At 44.3% G+C, this 13,096-nt stretch overlaps 1 protein-coding gene across 3 annotated transcripts in view; it reads right to left on the bottom strand.

Annotated features, from left to right (window-relative positions):
• The window catches only part of RFX4 (regulatory factor X4), a 351,260-nt gene that overhangs the window by 260,068 nt on the left and 78,096 nt on the right, over nt 1–13,096 (bottom strand). For all 3 annotated transcript variants that reach the window (XM_078654089.1, XM_078654097.1, XM_078654104.1), the window contains 2 exons: nt 7,550–7,636; nt 7,119–7,182 (listed from right to left, as the gene is read on the bottom strand). In XM_078654089.1, the coding sequence (XP_078510215.1) occupies nt 7,119–7,182; nt 7,550–7,636 (151 nt within the window). The remainder of the gene's footprint in view (nt 1–7,118; nt 7,183–7,549; nt 7,637–13,096) is intronic.

The following is a 13,096-nucleotide window of genomic DNA, read 5'->3' as shown; positions in this document are numbered from 1 at the left end:
GGTAGATCCCGATGGTACTTTGTATGTTGATGGTTCCTGTTTTAAGTTACCGAATGGTGATGTGACGACTGCGTATGCTGTAGTGACGTTGAGTACGATTGTGGAAACTGCGAGATTGAGTCAGAACTCGGCTCAGGCAGCTGAGTTGATTGCCTTGACGAGAGCGTGTGTGTTGTCTAGAGGAAAACGGGTGAATGTGTTTACAGACAGTCAGTATGCTTTTGGTGTGGCACATAGTTTTGGGCGATTGTGGAAAGAAAGAGGATTTTTTACGTCGCATGGTACGAAGATTCAGCATGGACAGCTTGTGAATGACCTTTTAGATGCACTTACATTGCCTAAACAGGTGGCCATAATTAAATGTAGCGCGCACCGAAAAGTGACAGATGATGTTGGTCATGGTAATGGGTTTGCAGACGAAACTGCTAAAGAGACAGCTAGAGATCTGACAAATCGAATGTACGTTGCGAATTCGGTAAGATGGCCAGCCGAGACTAGCATGTGTGAGAACACAGTTGAAAGTGTGAAGGAAATACAGAATGAGGCCACTGAAATGGAAAAGACTAAGTGGAAAGAAAGCACGGGAAAGTTAGACGAGAATGGATGTTGTGTTGACTTGTCAGAGAAACAGAGATGGATGTTACCGGATGCATATGTGCTTGCTGTTGTTACAATGGCCCATGGCACAGCACATATTAGCTCGAAGGGCATATGCAAGTTATTGTCTCCTGTATGGAAGAATGATGGGATTACTAAATGTGCAGAGAGAGTGGTTAAGAATTGCATGGTATGTTTGATGCATAATCCCGGTAAGGGCACCCCCACTCCACCTGGTCATTTTGCCCCTCCTACATGTCCTTTCGAAGTTATCCAATTGGACTTCATCCATATGGAGAGATGCAACAATTTGAAGTATGTTTTGGTCGTAGTATGCGCATTCTCCAGATGGATTGAGGCTTACCCTCTTAAGGATAATACTGCTCTATCCACAGCTAAAATTCTGCTCAAAGAGTATTTCCCCAGGTACGGCACGCCTCGGATTGTATGGTCGGACAACGGAAGTGAGTTTGTGGGAAGTGTGATGAAGAGTGTGTGTCGTGGTTTAGGAATATCCCAAAAATTTCATAGTGCTAATCATCCTCAGTCAGCAGGTTTGGTGGAAGGATATAATGGCACCCTGAAATTGAAGCTTGCTAAAAGCCAGGCAACGACTGGTTTATCATGGCCCGACGCTTTGCCTCTAGCTCTCTTATCGACCAGGGCTACTGTACACTCTCGAGTAGGGCTTAGCCCATATGAGATTGTGTTCGGCCGTCCTGCGAACATTTGGGGGGTTCCGAGGCCTAAAGAGTTTAACAGACTTGAATATCCAATGTTGATTGATTATCTATATGATCTGACTGCTAAATTGAGTTTGATTCATCAACAGGTCTTTGAGGCTCTGCCGTCACAAACAGAGGGTCCTGGTCATCGGCTCCAACCAGGGGACTGGGTCCTCACCCGTAATTTCGGACGAAAACGTCACCTTGAGCCGAGATTTGTGGGACCCTTCCAGGTGCTACTAGCCACGAGGACGGCGGTTCGGCTGGAGGGACGAAAACACTGGGTGCATGCCACCCACACCAAGAAGGTTCCGCTTCCTCTGCCGGCAGACACATGGATACGTAAGGGTTTTTCCTCGTCTGAAACTGACGTTCCCCAGCGCTTTGTCCCATTCAGCGAAGCTCAGCTCATAGGGAACACTTCAGTTTTATCTGACACCCCTGTTGATTTCTCTCAAACAATTTCCTTTCCTTCACCATTGAAGAATTCAAGTACTGAACAATTGCCTGAACAATCGAACACTCTTTCGCCATCCAATCCACTGTTTGAAGATCAGACTCGACCCGGAAGAAACCGATACTTTCTTCGTACACGCAATAAAGATGAATACATTTTTTTTTTATTATTTTGATTTCAAAATACCCCCTCACATTTTGCCTTGACCATTGTGGACATTTTATTATGTATGTATTTCTTTTCCAGAACAGCTAGGAGACGTATATAAAATTGATTATTTAACTGATTAAAACCTGCTATCTGGGTTGGCCGTAGGGCCGCGCGGGTACTTCTTTCTGTTTAGCAGTTATTGACATTAGGTCAATTTCTTTTGTCGATTTCTGGGAACTCCTGGGAATTGATAATCGCTACTCAGAACGAAGTGCGTCAAGAACGTTGCGGACGGTTGTTAGAGGATGGAGTTCTCCAAACTGTCGAAGCTAGAGGAAAAGACGGCGCAAAGATCTAAATTGTACAGCACATTTCGAACAAAATGTTTTTTATTACAGGTTTTCATGTTGTTCCTAACTGTTTCTATGCTGCTGGTGGGTGGAGTATATTTTGGTTTTCAATCATTACTGCCTTCTGCCTTACCTACCTCTCCTTCTCACGATCTAAATTTCGTCTCTACTGTTTCTCCACATTCTTTTCACCTACTGCCCCAACATGAGCAAGTCAGACGTGCGGAATTTAGAAACAATTCCTTTGTGCAACTTTTGCATCAGCATCAGTTGGTGGTAAATACTACAAATTGTTGGGTGTGTGGGCTAATGCCACATACCATGGACAGGGGTATCCCATATTTGGTTCTTCCGTACAGCCCCCAAGGGTCAGCTCGGGCATTCCAAATCATGTTCCGTAGTGCACTAGATTCCTACCCCCATCGAGAGCCACGCTCAGCAAGCTTTGGTCCTGGCCCGTACCATAAGTCTCTGGCGATAGCGATGGCTGATCTAGATAGAGACATTTTTGATGCTTCGCTCATCCCAGAGGAGGAAGTGCAGGCCTATAAGTACCTTAGTGAGGCTGAGTATAGTATATCAGTGGGTGATAGGCAGCTTAAAAGCTCATCTCCGATCTGGATTGTACCTCACCTAGGCCACTTTTGTCTGCAAGGTCGTGGCCGAAATCCAAGAGCCCAGCTTGGGAAGAGTGCTTGTGTGGATACTTACGTTCTACCGATGCTCTTTTCCCCTGTCTTTCTGACTGCCAAGGGTACCTATTTTGTATGTTATGACCGAGCATATACGTGGTTACCTCATGACTTCTCAGGTACATGCTATATTGCAAATCTCTTGCCCCCGACTTTCACTGTTGCTGCCGACTATCACAAAATCAGAGTTGTGAGAGGCGTCATTAGTAAAGAGGATACTTCCGGTCAAGAAGCAGGAGACTTCTTCAAGGGTTTTCTACCGTTTTGGGGCCCTATGGTCAATAGCAGAAATCTGAGACAGTTAACTCGTGTAGTAGAGTCAACCGCTAACATAACTGCAAGCGCCCTTGGTAATCTGACAGCAGAGCTTCAAGCGGATAGGCTTATGACGTTACAGAACCGTATGGTTCTAGACATTGTTCTAGCAGATAGAGGTGGTGTGTGTAAGGTCATCCATTCGAGCTGCTGTATATTCATACCGGATAACGCTCCAACGGTTTATCAAGCCATCTCCAAGTTGCACAAAATCTCGGAGTCCATACACGTGGACGAGGGAGATTGGACGCTTCTAGGATGGTTTTGGAATCTAATGTCGACTTGGGGTTGGAAGATTCTCATGGTTATAGGGGTTGTTGTGACGTCGCTGTTCACGTGTTGCCTTTGTGTACAGTGTGGTCCTGCCTTATGTGGCCTTTGTGCTACAACGTGTATAAGAAAGCCATCTGTTACCAAAGAGGCATTGATGGATAGAATTATGTTCCAACAACATCTAAATGATCTGATGAGAATCGAGATTGACTCCGACTTCGACTAGTTCTTGCCTACATGAGGGCAAAAGGAGCGTCTGAGGTTCCGTGAAAATCGTTACGACGTTTTGGGCATCGCCGAATATGGACGAGTGTGGTATCTATGAACCGTAAATGACGAGTTTAGTAAGTGTACGCGGTATCGCCATGCTACCCAGAAATCGTTCGTCTCATTTACAGGTTTTTCCAATGAACCCTCGGGTTCCATTGTAGATACGGCATTCATTTTGTTTCTTGCCCTCACGTAGTCAGCGAACAGGCAACTGTCCGCATCGTGACCTTTTGTTCCCAAGCTTCACGGAAGAAGCATATGCCTTTTTCATGCGTCTTTTATGAGTAGGGGGAGGACACTGCTAAAGCAGTTGCCTCCGCTCGAAGGTGATTCTGCCGTGCCGGTCTATTGTTTCAGCCTCGCACGTGCTGGGATCAAGCCCTTTTAAGCTACGATTACGCATCCAATATTATCCTCACACTCTCTCCTCCCTGTTGTCTGACTTCCCTGCAGCTGTTCTTGTCTCTTTCTCTTGCTTATTTACAACCCAAGTGGAATGTACCTAATGGTGGGAAGATGTGCTTTTACAGTTGGAACTGGTGATGTTAATGTAATTATGTTCCGGGGTTCTGAATACATGAAAGCGATCCTTTTGAATTTTACTGTGGGAACTGAGCTGTAACCTTTTGCTTACATATTGTGCAATGACAAGATCTTGTATAAAAGAGAGCGACACACAAATGCAATTTGAAGCAGACTCTTGGAACCTACACTCTGTTGTACTTCTCATGACTTTGCATCCCTGCAGTAATAAACGCTGATCTTTGACGCCGAAGGAAGTCTCCCGTGTCTCTGTCTTTAGTGCGCCAGAACAGGTATCCCACGAAGGTTTTAGGTGTTGTTCCCTGGCACCGCTGGGCCTTAAATAGTCCAGTCCTTCAACCTGTGGGTAAACAGAAGTGACCTGCACCTGTGCCTGCATCATCCTTGGGCACATTGGACATTTGAGATCTTCTAGAACAGGGAGAGAGTACCAAGATGGAGTATAGCATCTTACTGAAGAGCAGAACTGAGATCACAGCCCTGCAATATCCTGTCTCCCTCTACGCTTACATCTCGCTTGAGGGAGGCAGGGATTGCGGGTCCGGCTCTGAACCTTCTGCACTCCTTTTTACATCATAGAGAGCAGAGAGTCATGCTTGGCGAATTCCTTTCCCCTGCCAAATCCTTGCAGTATGGGGTGCCACAAGGGTCGGCCCTGAGTCCGACCCTGAGTCCGATCCTATTTAACATTTATGTGGCCCCCCTTGCGAGGTTAGTAAAATCACAGGGGATGGAAGTGGTGTCATACGCCGATGACACTCAAATCATGGTGTCACTGGCCCACTCTGTTTCCACCTCCGCCACCAACTTTAGGATCTGCATGCAAACAGTCTCGGACTGGATGCTCCAGAATTCCCTAAAGTTGAATGGCGATAAAACTGAGATTCTGGTCTTTGGCAAGGACCAGGATGTCTGGTCTAGTGAGTGGTGGCCGTCAGCTTTGGGAACCTGTCCATCGCCTTCCCAATCAGCTAGAAATCTAGGCGTAATTTTTGACACCTCACTGTCCATGACTCTACAGGTCAATCGAACAGTGGCCACTTGTTGGGGGGTCATAAAAATCCTCAAGAGAATTCTTCACTATCTCTCCCCTCTAGCACGCGAACAGACGGTGGTTTCATTGGTGGGTTCCAGGTTGTACTACTGCAATGCACTCTACGCAGACTCCAACAAGGGACTCATCCAGCGCCTCCAGGTCGTGCAGAACGCGGCTGCCCGATTTGTTTTGGCGCTTCCTAATGCATCCTCCGCAACAATGGCCAGAAAGAGGCTGCACTGGCTCCCGATACATCTGAGGATCTCCTTTAAGATCTTATGTTTAGCATATAGAGCTCTCGCAGATGGGCCACTGGACCCCCTAGGTGTCCTTTTGACTCGTTACTTGCCCAGCAGACCTCTCAGATCTTCGGAGATGAATCTGCTGGTGGTTCCTCGTGCCAGAAGGGTACGTTGGGGTAATAGGGCATTTTCCATTGTAGCCCCTAGATTGTGGAACTCTCTTCCCCCGGAGATTAAGACCCAGCCCTCTCTGTCCCTTTTTAAAAAAGCGCTGAAAACCTGGTGTTTTATCAAGGCCTACCCATAGTGAGAGTATATTCTAATAGCTAGTTTATATTTGGTTAGGCGCCTTGACGCCCATTTGGGCTTAGTAGCGCTATAGAAATTTATTTTCATTCATTCATTCATTCATTCATTCATTCAATATGGGGAAACTGTTTTGATGGAAAAAATGAATAAAAATAAATGTATTTTATAATTTCCTACGCTTGCATAAATAGTGCACTGAAGAAATAATGCATGGATATGAGTCTATAACTAAGTGTACATCTGTTTTCTTTGTGAATACCATCACTTTCTGAGTGCTTTTTCAACCAGGCCTAAGTTACATATTAGAAGCTGATAGACAAACTGAAATTTCATAACTTAATCACGGGAACAGGCCTAACTTATGCACTGAGTTAGTTACAATTTTTCCAGAACCCTTTTGCAACTAGGTCTTTAGAGTCAAGGGTTGCAAATCATTAGCTGCAGAAATGGCTCCACCAGTCCTTGCCCATGGTAGGTAGAGTGGTATGCTGAACATTCAACTCTTCAGTTCTGGCACTACGAGTTTTAACAATTCATTTCTCTTCAATATGTAGGTATTTCCCCATTGCAAAAGTGCAACTGGGTGAAAGAAAGGCTGTGTTTTGCTGCAAGGGGAAGTGACAGTGGATAATGGCTACACTGTTTATTTTTTAGGTTCACAGTGAATTTTGGTTAACTTTCTTCTCGCACATGTACTGTCATGACAAAATATTTACAGCATGTTGTGTTAAATTCTGCAGTGGACCGAGAAGTGACACTTCAAAAATTGAAATACTGCAAGATTGTAAGTATATTTTCAGAATCCTGCCTGCCAAATACATTTTAATATAATGAAACCAGCAGTGAAATTTCTCATGGTACTTGTCCGGAAATACAACAAAAAGATTATTCCCTTCCATTTCTACTAACTGTATATAAATATTCCCTGAATGTTCCCATTTTGGATGTTTGATGCCCAATTCACAAAGGCATTTAAGAGTGCATCAAGTCCAGCTACAGGCGCAGTATGCTTTTGTAATTGGCCTCATAGTTACACAACATGAGTCTATTTCAGCCTGATAGCTTCCTTGTTTTTCAACAGTTACGTTGTATTTTTCTTTACAAGAGATGGTAATGAGAACTCTTAATAAATAATATGTAAATTAAATATCATTCTTACCACTGCAGTGTAGCCGGAGTGGAATGAGGTCGTGAAGCCCTGCTGTTCTCTTTTTCGTCGTCTACTAAAATAGAATAAAATGCAGCTAATGTTAGGATGTGATGGAGTCGCATGGTTGGCACAGACTGACCACATGTGGTAATTATAAAGCGTTGACAAAGCTGGATTTTTACTAGAAGGATATGAGGGGAAGTCAGTGAAAGCTTCCAGAAACTTCGATAGATACACACCCAATTAGTGAAAACGTATGTGAGAATCGGTTGCCCCTTCTATAACTCAACACAGGTGTTTGCATGCGTCAGTGGTGCAGAATCCAATGTAATCCATGCCATACCGGGTACAAGAATGGCATGAGCCTGGATCTCGACCCTGGAGAAGCACATTTTAATATGCCCTCTCTATTGGGAGCTCAGTAGTCATAACATACTCACTTTCGTCGTTCGAAAGATTGCCCAGAGAGGTGTGGCTGGAGTACCGCTTGCTTTCATTTTCACTGAGACATCTTTCGATCCAGCTCTCTGCCAAAGAAGACAAAAGAGACCACGGGTGAACCTTTCTCTAAGAGGTCGGCATCAAATGTCCCTAGTAGCCACCCTCTCGTCGAGCTCAGTGAACACATATGAAGGGGAGCATTTTTAAGGTCCTGGGCCCTGCCCTAGTAACAAATAGTGCAGCAGGAACAATGGCACCAGGGACTGGCGTTTTTAAGGGTCTACTGCACCCCAATTGAAGCTGTGTTTTCTTCTACCAAACCATGGGATGGAGGTGCAGGGGGGCCTCACCCCCTCATGGGATCTTTCTTATCAGAGGACCATGTGGTATATATCAGTTTGCAGGGGCATAATGTTGCAATACGACACTAAAAATAACATTAGTTAGTTATAGATCGTCATTTATAAAGCGCAACACTGCAAATATTGCAGAGCTTCAAGGCACAAATAACAAAACAAAACTACCCACAATGACATTAATTACAATTGATCACAAATAGGCATTCAAACTATTAAATACTAATCTAAAACAGTTCCACCGAAAACAGGAGAGAATCAAAAACCAATTCAAAGAACTCTAAATGTAATTCTTAGATAGGTCTAGAGGACACAAACTGCACAATTGGATTTGATGGCAGAAAGTTCTAAGGTCGACGGTGGTGTTAGTAAACCAAGCAGGAATAATACAAGAATTATTGCAACTCCAGGCCATGCAGCATTCCTCTTCTGTACCTCTAGTCTAGAGCCTCCTAGCCCCCTACCAAACAATTAAAACAACCCATACCTCAAATGCCATCGGGTGAGAAAAGAGACTAAGCTTCCTTCATCTATCTTTACATCCTTTAAACCTTTCATCCATCGATCTATTCACCCCATCCATCTTTTCACTCTTCCATCCATCCTTTCACCATTCTATCCATTGTTCCTTTACCATTCTAACATCCACCTTTTCATTACAGTCTTACAACTATCCTTGCATCTGTCCAATCATATTTCAATGCACCCACCCATCATTTTACCCTCCTTTTCTCAACCCAACCATCCTTTCATCCTTCAATGCATGTTGCCATCCACTCACCCATTCATAATCATCCTGCCATTCTTTCTTTCACCTACCCATTCAAATGTTCTTCTACCTTCTATCCCTCAAGTCCTTTCACACTTAGACCCATCATTTCATCCTTTTGGCATTTCCTTTTCTTATGTCCTTGGTTCCTCTCTTCCTTCTCTCTCTTTAACTCTTTTTTCTCACTTTGTTTCTCTATCTGGGCCTCCTTTAATGTGATTGACTTTGCACCCCTCAACTCTGCTATATGTTTCCTGGGCTATGTTTTTAGATCTGACCTAGACAGCGCAAGCGCTGCCTCTGCAACACATTTCATTTACATACAGTGGGCTTACAGCCCACCCATGGCTTCAGCATTGCTCTCATTTACTTCGTTCCTGTTTGTTACGTCATGCATGTGTTGTGTCCACTTTCTGTGTTTGGCCCTCCCCTGAAGCTTGGACCACGTACTTGTGTCCTACCACTGCTACCCAGCCATGTTGCTTCTTTTCAACGCCCTTTGCCCCTGTCCAGGTTTCTTCTTTTCCATCCCTGTGGTCCACTTCTTTTCCATCCCACACCCCTACCACATCGATTTTACTTCTTTTCCCTCAAACCCTCCTGCCCCAGTCCGTTTCTTATTCCCCCACGGGCCCTGTCTCTGTTCCTTCTCCCCGAGCCGCCCCCCCACCCCCAGTTTTTTTCCCCCACCTGCCCCGTCACTGTTTATTCTCCTTCCCAAACCGCCTCCTCCCAACAGACAAAAGGGAAAAAAGCACTATGGTGGGGCTAGCGCTGGCGGCCTTGTACCGCTTTTTCTTTTACCATGGTGCTCTCCTCCCCAACGCGCCCTCCTGTTCACCACCCTAACTCAACTGACAAAGCCAATAGCGCACCCATAAGCGAGACCTATTGGCTTTGCCAATGCCTGTTTTATGTGCTTTTTTCTGCAGAGATGTAGAAAAAACTGGCTCACAAATAATCAGCGTTTCTAGTGTCAACATCAACTCACGTAAGCTACTAAAGCAGGGGGTTCACCTCGACCCTGCTACTAACTTCACAGGTTGGTTCCTGTACACAAAAAGCACACATGCATTTGCCTATTAAGAGTTCAGCCAGGAAGGAATTTACAGTGTGATAATTGAGACCTAAAAAATACACTAAGAATGTTTGTGAAATCAGAGACGCCTAAGATTTCAGCAAAGTGTAAGATCTGGTAGTCTCCACACTGTGGAATTGTATATGTCCAATCTTTATATACTGCACAACACAGTCTATTTCTAACTGCTCGTAACTGTGGCACATAAGACAACTGAGGAAGATAATAATGACTTTTAGAGGATCTCTCATTTTTATGAATGCTGGGATTAGAAGATGGGACTCGTAGCACTGGTGGCGTTTTTAACCATGGGACTACCTCCCATTTTCAAACAAAGTTCACGAGTGATAGTGCAGCTGCGGACATGAAAGTTTTGAGATCTTTTCATTAGGAATTTGAACAAAAAAGTGTGTATTTGTGTAAGCCCTTAAAATTAGTACAAAAATGTTATTCTACCATTACCATACGTTTTGATCCATTTTTTTCCGGGTGCTAAATCAAATGAACCTGATTAATTTGGAACACAGGGGCATATTACCAACAACTAGCGATAATTATCGCTATGTTGGCTTAGCGGCAATAATTTCATCGCCGTGTTGCGGCGATTTTTATCGCTTAGGAGCCTTGCTATTATCAAGGTTTATCTCCTAAGCGATAAAAATCGGCCAAAATGCATGAATATCGCTGTAAAGTCAGCAATATTCATGCATTACCGAGCTAATGCTCTTAGCCATGTTATCCACCTCCCATTGGATAACATGGCTAAGAACTGCTCAGGGCAGGTGTTAGCGTTTGGAGATATTCGCGCTAAGCGCGAATATCTCCAAAAGCTGGTAATAGGAGATAGCGATGTTGGCGACTGTTTCTAGTCGCTAACATCTTGGCACGCCCACTTTGCATGTCATTAGTGATAAATATCTCTGACATGCAAAGCGGGGCCCAAGATGGTCGCTATCTCCTACTAGCTGTCGCTAATTGGTGTTAGCGACAGCTAGGTAATAGGGAGATCATTTTATCTCCGCCTTCTTGGCTTTTAAAGCCAAAAAAGCGGAGATAAATCCTTTGATAATATGCCCCACAGTTATTATCAATGACCTGATGCAGCACGCTACATTGGGCTAAGGTTCTTGGTATGTACAAATATAGTACGGCAAACGCTTAAATTGCATGGCTCAGTGCTCTTGCTGTTCATAAGCCAGATGCTACCTGTACCCTCTAATACAAAAATGTCCTTCTGACAGAAGCCCGGTATGCAGAGCAGATTTGTGAAAATGCAGGAAATACTTACTAAAAGTTCACCACTCACTTTGTAAAGTGCCTATAGGCTGAGTGCCATGAATCCATGCCAGCCTTAGAATTCTACTTTCATGAATCTGAATGTGGAACACATTAAAGCAGGCTTTAGGACATCAATCAATCAATCAGGGTATTTTGTAGCGTGCTAGTCACCCGTAAGGGTCTCACACATTGTGGTAATACTCGGACAAAGAAGCATACTACATATTACTGGCGAGTGCCTTCACTAAAAGCCAGTGGCATTGTGGTAGGTGCAGTCTTTGCATTTGTCATCTTTACTTCATTTTAGCAGTTAATAAACATCAATTTTCAATGTAGTAATCTCCGGACATCATGATGTTTCACTTCATTACCTAACTAGTAACCCCTCTATTCCCTCATTTGCGTAATCATGCTTTTCGCTCGAATATTCCTCTTTGTTCTTCCCCCCTTCCAAGTTAGACTCCCCCCGACCAACATTTTTTTTCTTTCTTATCTCTATAAATTTTCATCTGAAATATTAAGATGATGAATTAATCTCTCATATTATGTTGTACAAAAAAGCGTGTTGTATTGTATTACTGCACTGAATAATTTAAAAGCCTAATAGAAATAATTGAAGGGTGATATTTCACTTCATTAAAGCTCTTCGGAGGCGCTTTCTTACGCTTGTTAAGTAGTGCTAATTTTGAATGCGACAACATGTTTAACTGTTAAAGCACCTAAGTAACTTTTCCAGCACTGGACGAACCTCCGGTTTGAAACAACACCAGAGCCGCAAGTTTCCAACACAACAACAGGGACCGTGTTAGTGTTCAGATAAAAAGCAGCACAAATCATATCACTGACGTCTTTTCGGTAAGTCTCTCTAGCATTATGGGAGATGTAGTGCTTGCATGCTTGATTTCCCCTCTGAAGAACTTGCACGAAAGAGAAACGTCATGACGTCAGGAGATTAACCCAACCAAAAAGAAGCTGTGCTGTAATAACTTCTGAGCTGCTTTGCCCGAGTGCTCCCACGATCCGACGGATGACATTAAATCAAACATTTCAATGCATGCCTCAAAAGCAACTGCCTGCTCTCCACTGGGAAACCTCGTTGTTTATTTAATTATCGAGAACAGACGCCCCAAAGGGCAGCAGAATCTCAAGAGTACACATAATTATACAATAAATAGAGTTACATAATATGCATGGATGTGCACAATTAGATTAGAACAAACATATTCGAACAACAACAGTATAAATAAATATTGCACTTAAGGATAATTATCTGGGGTTCAGTAAGGAGTCTTCTGTCCATAAAACATAACCAGTAGCATGCGAATGGTGAAAAAGATTTTGAAATAGCAACAGTTTCAGCTCTTTGTTCTTTCTGAGAATTTAGTTTTTTTTCTGGAAGAAGGGTGAGAAGCTGCAAAGGAAGTGAGAGCCATCTGAGATGGCCAGTGATAGAGCCAGGTAGTTCTGGGCTGTGGAGGGCCCGGTCCTGGGGTGAGGTATGCATTGGCCTACACGTGAAATACTCGTGGTTTCAGAACAAAGCCATTTGAGAGTGAGGAGGCCTGGAACCACGAGCAGGCTTCTTGGCTCTAGAAACAGCCCCAAATATTCCAAGTGCCTTTGGTATCCACGTGGGAGTAGCAACTGCTGCACGCTCAAATAGGGCATTACCCCCTCATGGGTCCTCCCCGTCCCAGTCCTAACAACGTGAGGCAGTCCTGCCTCCACCCAGCCAATCACAACGCCAGTATTTCTTTACTACATAAGCCCCGCCCACCTACCGCCATGCCTGTTTTTTTTCTGCTCCGACGGCTGTCGGAACGCTGGTGCTCCCGGTTCCGGTCCCTGGATCCAGTTTCCCTTGGTGGCGGTTCCGTGAGTTTTTCATCTGTGTTTTCATTGAAACTGTTGTTTTCATGTTGTATTGCACGGCTCGGCCGCTCCGGTTTCCGGTCGGCCGGGCTCCTGTTCTGGGAGTCGGGTACGCTCCCCGCTCATGTGCTGTGCTGGGGCGGGAGTTTTAATGGTGTCCTGTCCTCGGGTCGTTCCGGCGCTGCTGCACTAT

Source organism: Lissotriton helveticus, chromosome 1_1 (assembly GCF_964261635.1).
Source record: "Lissotriton helveticus chromosome 1_1, aLisHel1.1, whole genome shotgun sequence".
Taxonomy (NCBI): domain Eukaryota; kingdom Metazoa; phylum Chordata; class Amphibia; order Caudata; family Salamandridae; genus Lissotriton; species Lissotriton helveticus.
Note: the sequence above shows the minus strand (reverse complement) of the source record. Positions and strands in the feature narration are given on the sequence as shown.